Genomic DNA, 14,049 nt, shown 5'->3' with positions numbered 1-14,049 from the left:
GTGTAAAAATATAATGTCATATTTCTCAGGTACAGTACAGGGTGCAGTGATTCTATCTTTACTTTCCAGTCTACGACAGTCAGAACAGCTATATTCCACGTATTGTGTTATATTGAATATTTCAACTGCATACACAGTGCTGGAAATGTGTTTACTTCACGTGCATATAATAAAAAGAGATGAAGATTTCTCCTCCTCCATCTCCAGGGAGTAATTACTCCAACCCGCCAGGTGGCGCTGTGCTGACATCATCACCGCCTGTTGACCAATCAGATCGAGATCCGGCAGTTTGAACCAGAACAAGCAGCGGGCACAGCACAGCAGCACGGCTCATGATTAAATATACAAAAAGATGATAGAAACGGGTTAAAACGTCTAATTGGATGTAATTTCAATGAGTTTTGTTGATCACTGTTAAGAAGTTTGTAAGGGCGTTGATAGTTCAGCACAGTTAGCAAAGGTCGAGCTATCTTGCTAAACTTGACCGACGGATGTAATGTTAGCTCGTTAGTCATCTAAAACATGGATCCAGGAAAGCCGTTATATCTGAAGACCTACGGCCGGCAGAAGCGAAGGGTGTCTGCCTGGATTTTACCTGACAAACGAAAGCAGGCCTTCGACAGCACTGGCTCGTCAGAGGGAGACATCTCCGTCTTTGAACCTGTAAAACCGACGACTAAAAGGTATGTTTAAGTCCAGCCCCGGTCTGAGCCTCTCATGTACAGCACCAGTCTAAAGTTTGGACACACTTTCTCATTGATTGTCTTGTTATTAATTTACCCCCTTCTTAATCTCATATTGCATTGTTTTAAATAGGCATTATATTTACATATCTCGGTTTTAGGGGAGTTGTAAGTTAGATGACAATAAATGACAAACTTTCATAGTAGAATTAAGGGTAGTATCAAAAGTTACCAATAACAAACGCTTGGAAAAGTATGGTAAGATATACATGAACTTGCTTACTAAATGTCACGTTAGCCTTTTCAGAAAATGTTACACCATAAGACTTTATTACCAAATACATGTCTTTATTCTTTTAAACTGCTTTCTTCAAGTTAGAGCCTGACCACACGGCTGATATTATCATCAGATTTAAGCTTTTTACAGATATATTGGTATCAGCACATATTTCAGCTAATAATACACACAGTACAGAAATGCCAAAAATATATTTGAGGTAGTTTAGAAATATGTAGCTATAACAAAGTTTGTGTCACAGAGGACTGACAGTTTATTTCTCGACTGTAAATTGTCCAGCTTAGTCTATATCTTGATCTTTTAAAAGTGATGGATCCCCAAAAAATCAATTTGTAAATGTTTAAGTACTTATTGTATTAAAAAAAAAAAAGAAGAAGAATATTGGCAGTATATCACAATCTAATTTTTCTAAAACTGTCAAATAACAATATTAGGGTCTGATCAATACTGGATTTTTGGGGCTGCTGCCAATACCAATTAAAGGGAGATAAAAAATCCAATATTGATATATTGGCCGATAATCTTGTATATGCAGAATATCTGCTTAAACGCATATTTTTTGCAATGATCCCTCAAATGTGGTTATCAAACACTTGTGATAAAGCTATGTGATGGAGGCAAAAAAATTTACAGAACAATAAACAATAAATATTGTATAAAATGACATTGGTGCACTGAAACTGTAAACTTCACTGGGAATTTAATAATTATAAATAACTATAGATAAAAACACATAAAACAAAAAAAAAAACCATATGTATTATACATTAAACTTGAATGAAGAAAAAGGATCAAATATACATAAAATGCTGCCTATATAACTTTAAAAAAAATAAAAACACATATCAGACAACATATACACTGATACATCTGTGATAGGCCCATATATATACCAAGAGGTATCTGCTTCAAAAATCCATTATTTATAAGGCTCTACTTTAAGTACACAAACCTCTGGCTGGTGAAGTGCCATCAGTAAAAAAATACAAAACATCAATCATTCAAAAGTGTAAAGATATGAAATAGGCTGAAGCTCTGTTACACACAGAAATACATAACAAACAAAGCCACTGGGCCTGGCATATTTCATGTCAAAGAAATTAAGTAATTTAGTGACTGAAGTAACCAAGTCATCATTTCATCTGTTTATTGGTGTAAATATTTTCCTGATCTACTTGCTCTCATCATCTTTAAAATCTTATCCATTCTCCTCATCCCCTTTTCATGTCTTAGAGGGAGCAAGACTAGTGTTGCTAGTCGTAGAGCTATGCGTCCTGCCAAGAAGAATGCCATGGTATGTCTGACTGAGAAGGGCTATGATGAGGAGAATATGAGCGATGAAGAGAACGTCATCCCCTCTCCTCCCTGTCCTCAACCTACCAAGGAGAGCAAGAAAACCAGGTTTTTGGTCATCATCCCTCCTATAAATGCATTTTCTTATGCTGATTACCGTTGATTGGTGTACATATTTTCCTGATATACTTGCTCTTATCATCTTTAATATCATATCCATTCTGCTCCTCATGTTCGCATCTGTTTTTCATGTCTTAAGAGTGAGGAAGACTAGTGTTGCTAGTCATAGAGCTATGCGTCCTGCCAAGAGGAATGCCATTGTATGTCTGAGCGAGAAGAGCTATAATGAGGAGAATATCAGCGACGAAGAGAACGTCTTCATCTCCTCACATCCCTGTCCTCAATCTGCCAAGCAGAGCAAGAAAACCAGGTCTGTGAGATAGCAAGCAGCTGGAAATGACAGCTGCTTAGCATTTTGTAATAAGTAAACTGTTAAATTCAATTTTATGATTCTTTTACATGGCAATTAATAATATTTTGTCCAAGCCTTGGTGGAAAAGATATCCTTGATGTGCTTATGGAATAGTTTTCTTACTGATCTGCTTGCTCATGCTTTATCTGCATACTTGCTCATCGTTTGATTTTAATCCTTTCTTTATTATTGTTCCTAGTGGTAAAGCAGACCGTCCTACCAAGAGAAAAACCAAGTGCCTGACAGAAAACTGCGGCGATGAGGAGAACATTGACCTCCCCCCTCTTCCCCGACGTCAGCCTGCTCAGCAGAGCAAGACAACCAGGTCTGTGCACAAACGAGCAGCTGGCATGATCAGAACGTATTATGAAAGTAGAAAGGAATGTCAGCAGGTCCAGAGTTTTATGTGACCAAATAATGGGGAGAAATATCCATATGAAGACTATCAACTTGTTTTGGTGTTCTTCTCCCTCTGAAGTGGTCAATTTCATGAATTTATGGCTCTAGTTATTCATATGTTTAATTAATTTGTAATTCAAATAGCCAGTTAACTTGTGTTGTACTACAAAGTAAAGCTTTCAAGAAGACAACAATTCATTTTGTAATGTATAACATTGATAATGGATAATTAAGCAAGTATTGAATATGACAAATGATCAATCCAGGAAATTACTCAACGTGTGCATTCCCAATTGGATTTTTATAATACTAAAAGGGGCGCCTTTTGTATTATATTATTTGATGTCCTATAGTTTCTCCTGACCTACTAGCTCATACACCAAATCCCTTCTTTCTAATCTGTTCTTTTTTTATAATCTATTTTCTATCTTTAGAGAGAGAACAAGTGTTTACAGTGGTAGAATAGTCCGTCCTGTCAGGGGGAAAAAATTATCGTTTCTGACAGAGAACAGCAGTGTTGAGGAGAATATCAGCATGTCCCTGCCTTCTTGTCCGCAGCCTGCTCAGCAGAGCAAGACAACCAGGTCTGTGCACAAACAAGCATGAGCAGAACACATAATGAAAACAAAGAATTGTCTGTATGGAAGGAGATCAATAGCATTTTATCGAATTCAGATCTGCTTATTGAATCCAAATCCTTTCAAATCCCTCATCAGATCTCATTAAGTTTACATTTCAACATTTGCAAGTGACTTAAGTATAAAATTATGATTACTCAAAAGATGTCAAATCACCGTTTTTGGCAGAAAAACTACTGATTTTGGTGGCAGTCTAATTAATGAAACCTGAAAATGAGATGAGCGGCCTAATATATGGGGTGTTGATTAAATGTATCTGACACATAGGGCTGTGCGATATGATCACATTTTCTGTTAATTCAATGAATAGTCTCTTGTCTGTGTGGGTCCACCGTATGAGTGCACACAGTGGAGCAGAGGAGAGACAGTGAATCAGGTGAGGTACTCAAGTTGACGACAGCTACACTTGTTACGTTACTGTTAAATCTTGAGCTTGTCAATTCAGAAACTCCAGGAGATATGGATGTCTTATGCAAAAAGATTTATTGACAAACCCAAACTTGATCGACCAAGGACATAGCAGTTACAACAAAGTGCAAGTGTAGACCCAGTGAAATGCCACAGCAAATCTGAAGGAAAAGAAAATGCAATAAAAGCTTTGCGTGTAAAAAGGCAAGAAGAGTAATTTATTAATGTAATCCGTGCAAAAGATGGACAGACTCCAAATGCCGAAAAATATTGCCATAAAGTGTGTGATTTGTGACACAACAAAATAAAGACATAAAACGTAATATGAAACGATAGACATTATTCTATCGTCATTTGGTAAAGCTTTTTGTCTGTTAATATGTTTGTTGAAATGATCTTTGTCTCTGTGCGTCAGCAGGAAAAGCAAGCTTGTCTCTGCCACAGGAGCCTTGATGAGACGGAAAAGACAGCATGACCCAATCACCAGCGAGAGTGAGGAAGACTCGAGGTCTTCTGCAAAATCTCACAAAACGTCAGTTCAAATAAAGTATTCATCCAGTCAGTGTGTTGATCCCCCTGTTAATTAGCTTAAGTGTGTGTTACACAAATGTTCTCAGTAATTGCTGTAACAATTAGCTCTTCCCCCCTGTCTTCTTTTTCTCAGTGGTAATCTTCCTTCTACGGGCCGCTTTGTAACCCGCCGCAGACGTGCAGTTTCCACCAAATCCAAACTCCCAAAAGCGACTGTCAGTGTACTCAACTCTTCAGATGACTTCCATACGAGTAGAATTCTTCGGCCTTCCAGGAGGAGGAGGGTCCCCCTGTCATTTTTGGTGTCAAGTGTGGAGAACTCTGTGAATGCTGCAGGGACAAGCAGCTCTGCCACCAACCCCTTCCGAGAGATATCCCTCAATGAGTCGGCAGATCACAGCCTCGGGCCCGGCTCCAGGAAACCCATCTTCTGCTCTACACCCTCAGCAAGCTCTTTTAGCAAACGGCCATACATTAAACCTTCTCCCATCAATGATCAGTCCTCTCCTCCGTCCATGTCAGTAAGCTGTATAGGTCTCGTGAGCACATTCCAAGAAGACCAGGATTCACCAGGGCAACCACATACCGCACCACCCATCAAGCAGTCAAGCCTTGGCAAGAAACAACTGGGCCCGCATTACAATGAAGAACCCTCTGGTGAATCATTTTTGCAGCTGAAGAACATGAACAAGACGAGTAGCTGTAGCGAGGTAGCTAGAAGTCACGGTGAAGACTCAAACACCAAGAATAGTGGGACATTACAAAGTCTAAATCTGCTCACTACAGACAGTGAAAGCAGCAGTCATTTTGTGTCAGCAGCGGGAGGGTTAGAGTGGCTCATAGAGGCTCTGAAGGAGAATTGTTTGACCTGGCGCTGCACAGTGCAGCTGGAGAGATTGGACAACTTCACTGTGACTCAGCTTTACAGTGAAACAACCTACTCATCCTGTTTGGAGCATTCAAGCTCAGTCCACAGCCAGCCAACAAATGAACATTCACTGTCTGTGGACAGCAGTCACACTATCGACCCTCCATCATCTTCAAAACCACCAATTTGTCTTTGTTCATCTGTGACTAACAATGCAACCAGTGATAGTTTACAGTCAACAAACAATAGTTTTGAGCCTTCAGTGACCGACAGTCAAAGCACTAACCTTTCACTGTCAGTTGACTATAAGCAGTCAGCTGAACGCTCATCAGCAGTGGAATCCATGGAGCAGTCGACATCACTACTTAATGTTGAATCTACCCACTGCATCGACAGCAGCGTTGACTTTGTCATGGGCACACAATTATCAGCCGACAGCCCTGTGCAAACTGTAGCTGCAAAGAACAAATGTCTTACTAAGAAATGCAAAGCTCAACTCAAAGCACTGACTTTGTCACAACAGACTGTTCGGCAACTTAAAGGCTTCAGAGAGGCAAGTTTGGCTTGTGATGATAAGTCTGTCAATCCAGATGCAAACAAGTCAGAAAATGACCACGCATATAACATTGAGGATTCCGAAGATCTCGCACGTTCAAGAGAAATTGTGGAGAGAATGATGGTCGTTAGACAGTCGACAAACAGTGCAGTCACTCAGCCAGAGTCTAATGACCCAGAGACACTCAAAACGATGCTGAAGGAGAAATGTCTAAATGACAAATTCATCGTTGAGATAAACCGTTTAACTTTATCACAGTTGAAAGAAAATCTGCAGTGTAAAGGCACTAAGCTTAAATCGCCCACAGATGTGTCAGACTCAGCCAGTGATAACCAGACAAAGAGCGACCACCAGTCTGAGAGTGACACTAATCGCTGTAAAGGAAGCACTTCTTCTGTAAACGTCAATAAGAAAAAGAGGGGCTCAACTAGTTCTGGGAACAATATTAGCTCAGACAGAGACGTTGTAAAGAAATCCTGTGATGTTCTCCCTAAAAGAAGAAAGACCTCTCTGGCTCTTAGAGAAAAGAAAAGGAGGAGCACGTCCACGGATCGACCGGGGACGACCAGGAAGGCGTGTGTGAGCGGTCTGAGTGTGAGTCGCTGGAAAACTAAAAACGGCGCCAGCACACACATGTTCAAGAGCAGAACTGCACAGAGAGGCGGTACCAAGACTGTGGACTGCAGCATCAATGAGCTGATATCCACTCAATCCAAACAGCAGCAGGTGAGAACAACATGTACACAAGCACAATACTGCTGAAACATTATGTCCATTTATTGACTGTCCATTGACGCATCACTTTATTGATAACAGTTTTGGTTATTGGTTAGCAATTGTCAGACAAAATAAGTAACTAACTAAATTATTTTTCAGTTAGATGAAAGAAAGTGCAATAGATTGATTTATTATGAGAGTAACTATAAGCCGCAGCCCTTTAAATCAGATGTACCTGCAGTAATTAACCGCTATATTCTTTCCTGGTGCTTTGTCCTCAGGACTGCGATTGGTTGTCAAGGAAAAATTCAGTTCAGTCAGACGTTGGGCAATCAAAGTTCATCCGCAAGGCCCCGATTAATAATGGAATTTCTAAAATATTTTTAAGTAGTGTGATTTATTTATTTATTTATTTTTTATTCCTGGTTAAGAGAACATTTAGCAACACTTTCAATAATGTATCACTAAATGTTTCTTCCTGAGGTTTTTTTTAACATTATGTGACACAAGAAATGTTTAAACGTCACCCGATTTGTCAAATCATTTTTATTATCTGCGACAATCTTGGTGTACATCCATTCTGTGTGCCAGACTACCATTTCAACTGAGGGCTTTATTATACACAGAAAATCAGGGAAGTTGGTTAAGTTTCTGGGTTGATAAGAGAATATCAGTGAATTTTACATCTCAGTCTTTTCATGCAATGTTACATGATGTAATGTTCAAGTCAGAGTGTAATAACTGTTTGGTTCACAGAAATTACAAAAAAAAAAGCCTCCCCCTTATCTCCAGAGGTGTCCACACTTATATCCACCCTCATAGTTTGGTTTTGTTTCCTTATGTTTGAGATATTCACATCTAAGATTGATGTCGCCATCCTCATATAACAGTGGTCAATGGATTATTTTTGTAGCACATTTTAAATGAGATTTTAAAAACTAAACTGCAACATGTCTTTCCACTTGCAGAACACAGAAAGTTTAATATTTTATGATCAGAGAAAAATAATTCAGAACTAAAATGTATGGATTACTAAAAAGCACCATGTGTTGGGTCTTTCAAAAGTGTTTTTTCATTGCTTTGAGCACCACAAACACAACTCAGTGCTCTCAGTCTCGGCAAGATCTCAAAACCTGAGCAAATAAAAACGAAAAATGTCTGCATGGCAAGGTATCATTGAAGGTAAGGGAGGACGGATAGATTTAAAATGTGACATCATTGACAAACTATGATATCCATCCTGTGTGTAGGAGCTGTTTGGGACTACCATGAATTTCTCCACCCCAGCGAGAGCGAGTCGACTCAACTTCTCATCTCTGTTGGCCGACCTCACACCTAACACCCACACCTGGAGCCGTCTCAAAGCCGCCCTCTCAGTTCATCGCAAAAACATGGGTAATACACATACACCACCAAGTTGTAATTTGCTCCTCAGTTAGTCAAAAAGATCTGTGTCCATATTTGATCTTTATTCCCCTCACTCTAATGTTTTAACTCTGCCTGTCTCTTTTTTCCTCATTGCCTCTCTTCAGTGCTACTCACTCCGAGGAGTTTACATACATCAGTGCCATGCACTCCTGGAAGGGCGGAGCTGGCAGACGTCAGCCAGGATCTCTTTGCCACGCCTCTCCGGACACCGCTTTCCAGACGCCTCCAGTCACAGCTGATGAGCTGTGATTCTCTGGTACGAAACACATCTGCAGCTATGAGAGCAAACGCCATATATAGAATTATTTTAACAGGATGATTTTGAAGAAGCCACACATAGCCATGAATTAGTTTTCAAATATGTTTTTCTGAATTACAGATTATGTCAAGTGTAAATATATCCAGTGTGAGCTACTATGTGTTGACTGCTGTCTAGTGACAGTGAAATGCAAATGAAACACAGCCTCGGGTGTACAAAAATAAACACTTTTGCAGATACACAGTCTATGATACACACCCTACTTCATTGTCACTGCGTTCTACATATTGTAATCCTTGTAGTTTGACTGCGTTTGGGTCTTACACAAACATAGAAACCTCCTACCTTTTCATGCCTGTAACGTCCTCCCTCTTGTCTTCTTGTACAGGTTGCGAGTGAGGATGCAGATCTGTCGGATGCAGAGAAGGTGTACGCAGAGTGCGACCAGCAGGGCCCTCTGCCCTGGGAGGAGTGTATTCTCCCTCAGCGTATGAAACAGTGTGTGAAGATTGGGGAGGGGACCTTCGGTGAGGTCTTCTCCACCACCAATGCCTCAGGAGACACGGTTGCTCTCAAAGTACGTGTGTGTTTGTGAGCTGTACTGCCTTTAGATCTAACTATATGATGTACAGTATGTATATAAACAGGACCGTATTGCATCCAAAGTGCACCTTTCTTTCAGTTGTCAGTATTCAGTGTGATCTGAGGTGTAGGACTTTGCTTAAGGTGTCTCTATAATGTAGATACAATGAATAAATGTATGTATATTCAGTAGTAAAACAGTGGTTCTTGTGCTGACAGATTATTCCACTGGAGGGCAGTGAGAAGGTGAATGGAGAGGACCAGAAGACCTTCGGAGAGATTCTTCATGAGATTATTATCTCAAAGTAAATAATACAGTTATTTGCAATAACATGTTTTCATACTGATGAAAGTAAAGTGGCAACAAATGAACACTGTGTGTCTCACTATTCTGCTATAACATGATTTGACACCAGCATAAAGAAGCTGTGACAGCAAAGATATAAACCTAATATTTTGTGGTGGTTCATAAAGTCTGAATGTCCCACTTTAGTGGAACCTAGCTCTCATTAAGCTGAGACTTCAGGTTTTTGGGGAATTTGTTTTTAATGCAACAGCTGGTCAATGTGAACTAAACATCACTGATGTGTTTTTCCACCAGGGAGCTGAGCAGCCTGAAAGAGAAGCAGCAGAACCAGACTCACGGCTTTATTGGACTCAATGAGTAAGCACTCTCTCTGGTTGTTGTCTTATTTCTGCTTGTGTCTCAATGGTTTTAATTAGGCTGCAACTAACAATTATTTTCATTATCAGTTAAACTGTTCTCAATAAATCGATTAGCCATATGGTCTTAAAAAGTCAGTAAATGGTGAAAAAATGTTGATCACTGTTTCCCAAAGCCCAAGATGCAACCTAAAATGTCATGTTTTATACCGACCAACAATCCACAACCCAAAGATATTTAGTTTACTATTATAGTGGACTAAAGCACCATTAAAATATTCTCATAATTTTAGCATTACATCTTAAAAAATGACTTAAAACATTAATCGATTATCAAAATAGTTGGTGATTAGTTTTCTTTTTTACTAATCATGGCACCACTACTGTTAAGTTTATATGTGATTTGACGTTTCTATTGCTCGCTCATAGTCTCCACTGCGTCCGAGGCTGCTACCCTCCAGATTTCCTGAAGGCTTGGGACACCTTTGACCAACAAAAAGGCTCTGAGAATGACAGACCAGGTCAGTGAGGGAAAAGCATATTCCGATATGTTTCACATTAAATTTACACTCCCTAATGTAGAGAACTGCAGTGCAGTGTATCTTTGAGGCTGCAGTGGTGGATGAAACTAAAAGAAGTCTTTCTTTTTTCTTAAGATTGTCTATTACCAGATGCTCTGAGTTTAATGGAAGACAAAAAATCTGTCAATGTGGGATCAGGCAATATTTGTCTTTTTCACTGCATCTCTCTTCGTGTCTTTGCTTAGATTTCTTTCAACAGGATCAGTTATTCATTATCCTGGAGTTTGAGTTTGGAGGCACTGACCTGGAGAACAGCAATGGAACGGTACGCACACATCAAAGTGACACACAACAGCACCTCTTCTTTGCAATACAGCGCTCTGCTGTGATGATGAGCAGTCATCAATCATGTCAGTGACTGCTCAAAACGCTCAAACGCCTTAAAAAGCTACTACGCTGAGACATAATTTAAGCCTGTTTGGGCTGAAACAATGCATGCGTGTGTGTGTGTTTCTTTCTGCTTTTTGACTTTCTCAGTTTAAATACTTGCCAATTTCTGTTCTGTGGCCAGAGTTTCATGTTCTGTCTTCAAACACAAGCCTTGCACTCTACTCTCATTACACTGACTTGCAGACTAGCTGTGAAAATGTGCTCAAAAATTAATGAAGAGAGTGCACACGTTAAAATGGTAATGTCTTGAATTGAGTCTTCTGCAAAAATAATTAGGCTGTACTAATTGGGGGAAAAAAGAACAGGCAACTGTATCTTCTAATCATTAGCTTATAAATTGACTTTGTTTGACTGGTGTGAGAGTGTAAATGCAGCTTTTAATTGAAGCCTTTCTTGTGTCATCAAGCTGGCGTCGTTGGGGGTGGCAAAGAGCATTCTTCATCAAGTTACTGCTGCCTTGGCTGTAGCTGAGGAGGAGCTAAAATTTGAACACAGGTAGAGTACACGCACACATTCACAAATGATTGTAACTGTGATTATCTGCATGCATCTCATCTTAGACGCACCAAACAGGATAACACTGTACATATTTAGTCTACAAAATGTCAGAGAATCAATCTCCCCGAGCCCAAAGTGATGACTGCAAATGTCTTCTTATGTATCAACCATTCAGAACCCGAGGGTATTGAATTTCCTATCATTAAATACAAGTAAAACCAGCAAATTTTCATATTTGAGAAGCTGAAACCAGTAAATTTTTACCTTTTTTTTGCTTAAAAAAACTAAATAAACAATTAATCAATCGCTAAAATAATTGCTATTTGATTTTCTTTCTATCAATTATTGAATAATGACTTAATAGTTTCAACCTAGTTGTTGTAATGGCAAAGCTCAAAATCGCCACATCTGGATTTCTGTGCTTTTGGTGTAACTCTGTATCAGATTGTTGGTTGTGCAGTATCATTGAATAAAGACAACTACAAACAGCTTTCATAACGTTTGATTATTTGAATAAAAGTTTGGCTTACAATACAGCACCAAACATGATATCATAAACTTCCAATAACTTGGGCGACAACAAATACTTTGAAGCTTTCATTCAGGCATACACACGTAAGTTGATGCATAATTAACTCAAAAGTTCCTCCTTCTGCCACAGCAGGTGTGAAACATTCAGCATTCAGAACAAAACTCCAGTGTTGCTGTGATGGATGATTTTGTTGTTGTCTTGTAACAGGAACTTTATCCCCCTCTACTGTTTTCTGTAGGGACCTCCACTGGGGCAATGTGCTGGTCAAAACAACCAAGCAGAAGAAGGGGAGCTTCGTCCTAAATGGAACAGCCCACTCTGTGGAAACCAAAGGAGTGCTTGTGCGCATCATTGACTACTCTCTCTCCAGACTAGAAATCGGTCAGATATTTTTTTCCACCCACCACCTCCCACTTGCTTATTGTTATATTTTGAGTTTTTACAGCTGAATTAAGCGGATTGTGCTGAAAAGCATTTATTTTTGTCCTCCTCAGATGATCTGACTGTATCCTGTGACATCTCCAAGGATGAGGAGCTTTTCATGGGCCAGGGGGATTACCAGTTTGATATCTACAGACTGATGAGACAGGAGAATGGGTCAGTGCATTTATGTATCAGTGATAAATTCAGAAACACTTGGATGTGCTGTTTAGCAAGAGCTTCTCCGTGCCACAGAACAAGATGGAGCAGTTAAACAATGCACATATAGAAAGAAATAAACCTTTTTATAGAAAAAGAGAGCCAACAGTGAACTATGCAGATATCAGCTGATTAGTAAGAAATCTTTTCTCAGTGTTACCATACATATATGATTTGTTGGATGTTTGATAAGAGGTATAAAAATATAATTTCCCCATCTGACATTGATATTTATTTGATTTCTCATTGTGACATGTCTTAACAGACATTACCAGTCCTCTTGTAGATCATCCTGCTCATTTACATTATTAAACTAATATTTCAGAATTATTGTGGTCATCATTTATTGATCTTTTTTTTTGTCTGTCTGTTTCAGTAATAACTGGAGTAACTACCACCCCCATACCAACGTGCTGTGGCTCCACTACCTGTGCTCCAAGCTGCTTTCCATGAAGTACCGGGGAACAGGAGGGAGGGCTGCCAAGGACATACGAGAAGAGCTCACTCGTTTCTATGACAACGTCCTCCAGTACAGTTCTGCTACTGAAGCGCTGCAAAGCTGCCCCATGTTTCAGTAGTATGTGAAAAAGCTCACGCAGGCAGTTTTTAATAAGAAGGTGCAGTTTATCTGGGTCGTCTCTAGTCAGCTTCCATTTGTCAGCAGTTTGCCAGTCGCCCTGGATGACCTGTGATATGTAAAGACACGGTTATTGATCCTGGCAGAGATAAACGTCACTCAATGTACAGTATATACAGAACTGTCATATGAGACATTTGAAAATAATGTATTCATGCATCGCAAAATGTCTTAATGGTGCTTTTTTTTATGCCTACTCTTGCATAGGCTTGTGTATTTTAACTGATGAGGTACATGTTATTTTATGCATCTTAAGTATAAATGCAGAAAAAAATATTCTAAATAAATTTAAACTGATCTTGAACAACATCTGAAAGTGGTATTGTGATCACAATTTTGTAATCTAGATTAATGCTAAACTGTCGATTGACAGAAATTAATTGCCAACTTTTTTGGTAATTGATTGATACATGTATGAATTAAAAACACCAAATGTTCTCTGGTTCCAGCTTCTCATGTTTTATTTCGGTGTGAATTGAATATCTTTGGAGTTTGAAGGACTGTGTTGGTTGGACTAACAATTTAAAGGCATCATCTTGGGCTATGAGATAAAGGTAAGTGGCAGCCCTGTTACAGATACCAGCCACAATATGTGAATTGTGAAATGTGGACTAATAAGAGGCAGTTTCCAGGCAACCCTCATGTCACTGTGGGCAAAATTGTGACACGTTTTTTTTTTTTTTTCTAAATATGGATAACTTAAACTCATGAATGTGCTGCTTTTTTTTTGCAAGCTTACAAATGAAACATTAAAATTTCCCTGCTGGGAATTATTGACCCATCAGAGGTTTAGCCATACCGTTAATACTGTGGCAGCCATCGCTTTAATATTTTATGGGTGTATTAGGCATTGTGGACAATAGTGCAAATAAGTATGTACAACTGCTTTGTGGTAATTATAACTGGGCCAAAATATAAGTCAATAACGGCTTACTGCCGATATATCAGGAACAAGTATCACAAAATTGCAGTAGGGA

The 14,049-nt window shown here is 39.2% G+C and overlaps 2 protein-coding genes across 4 annotated transcripts in view; one reads left to right on the top strand and one right to left on the bottom strand.

Moving 5' to 3' along the window:
- The first annotated feature begins 273 nt into the window (after nucleotides 1–273).
- haspin (histone H3 associated protein kinase) lies at nucleotides 274–13,510 on the top strand. Of its 3 annotated transcripts, XM_067584641.1 has the most exons (17): nucleotides 274–683; nucleotides 2,215–2,382; nucleotides 2,534–2,704; nucleotides 2,946–3,071; nucleotides 4,610–4,723; nucleotides 4,856–6,872; nucleotides 8,114–8,258; nucleotides 8,396–8,547; nucleotides 8,939–9,127; nucleotides 9,352–9,437; nucleotides 9,734–9,796; nucleotides 10,225–10,316; nucleotides 10,562–10,641; nucleotides 11,173–11,261; nucleotides 12,035–12,177; nucleotides 12,291–12,393; nucleotides 12,812–13,510. In XM_067584641.1, exons 1-17 carry the CDS (start codon nucleotides 523–525, stop codon nucleotides 13,011–13,013), a joined length of 4,101 nt encoding a protein of 1,366 aa, XP_067440742.1. In that variant the 5' UTR covers nucleotides 274–522; the 3' UTR covers nucleotides 13,014–13,510. The 3 variants fall into 3 exon arrangements, with proteins under 3 accessions (XP_067440742.1, XP_067440743.1, XP_067440744.1); XM_067584642.1 differs by lacking the exons at nucleotides 274–683; nucleotides 2,215–2,382 and adding an exon at nucleotides 3,651–3,729 and having other exon boundaries at nucleotides 2,563–2,704; XM_067584643.1 differs by lacking the exons at nucleotides 274–683; nucleotides 2,215–2,382; nucleotides 2,534–2,704; nucleotides 2,946–3,071 and adding an exon at nucleotides 3,757–4,159.
- Nucleotides 12,985–14,049, bottom strand: part of fam184b (family with sequence similarity 184 member B) — a 29,662-nt gene continuing 28,597 nt past the window's right edge. The window contains exon 19 of the mRNA XM_067584645.1: nucleotides 12,985–13,121. The gene's annotated coding sequence lies outside the window, so the exon portion shown is untranslated. The remainder of the gene's footprint in view (nucleotides 13,122–14,049) is intronic.

This window comes from Thunnus thynnus, chromosome 3 (genome assembly GCF_963924715.1).
Source record: "Thunnus thynnus chromosome 3, fThuThy2.1, whole genome shotgun sequence".
In the NCBI taxonomy this organism is placed as follows: Eukaryota; Metazoa; Chordata; class Actinopteri; order Scombriformes; family Scombridae; genus Thunnus; species Thunnus thynnus.
This window is presented reverse-complemented; position numbering and strand designations above follow the sequence as displayed.

What these genes read in the sequence shown, in the direction of transcription:
- haspin (XM_067584641.1), top strand. Translation starts at nt 523, where the DNA reads ATGGATCCAGGAAAGCCGTTATATCTGAAGACCTACGGCCGGCAGAAG. An exon ending in AGTTCATCGCAAAAACATGG is followed by an intron (nt 8,259 to 8,395) that starts GTAATACACATA and finishes GCCTCTCTTCAG; the next exon opens with TGCTACTCACTCCGAGGAGT. An exon ending in CTGATGAGACAGGAGAATGG is followed by an intron (nt 12,394 to 12,811) that starts GTCAGTGCATTT and finishes TGTCTGTTTCAG; the next exon opens with TAATAACTGGAGTAACTACC.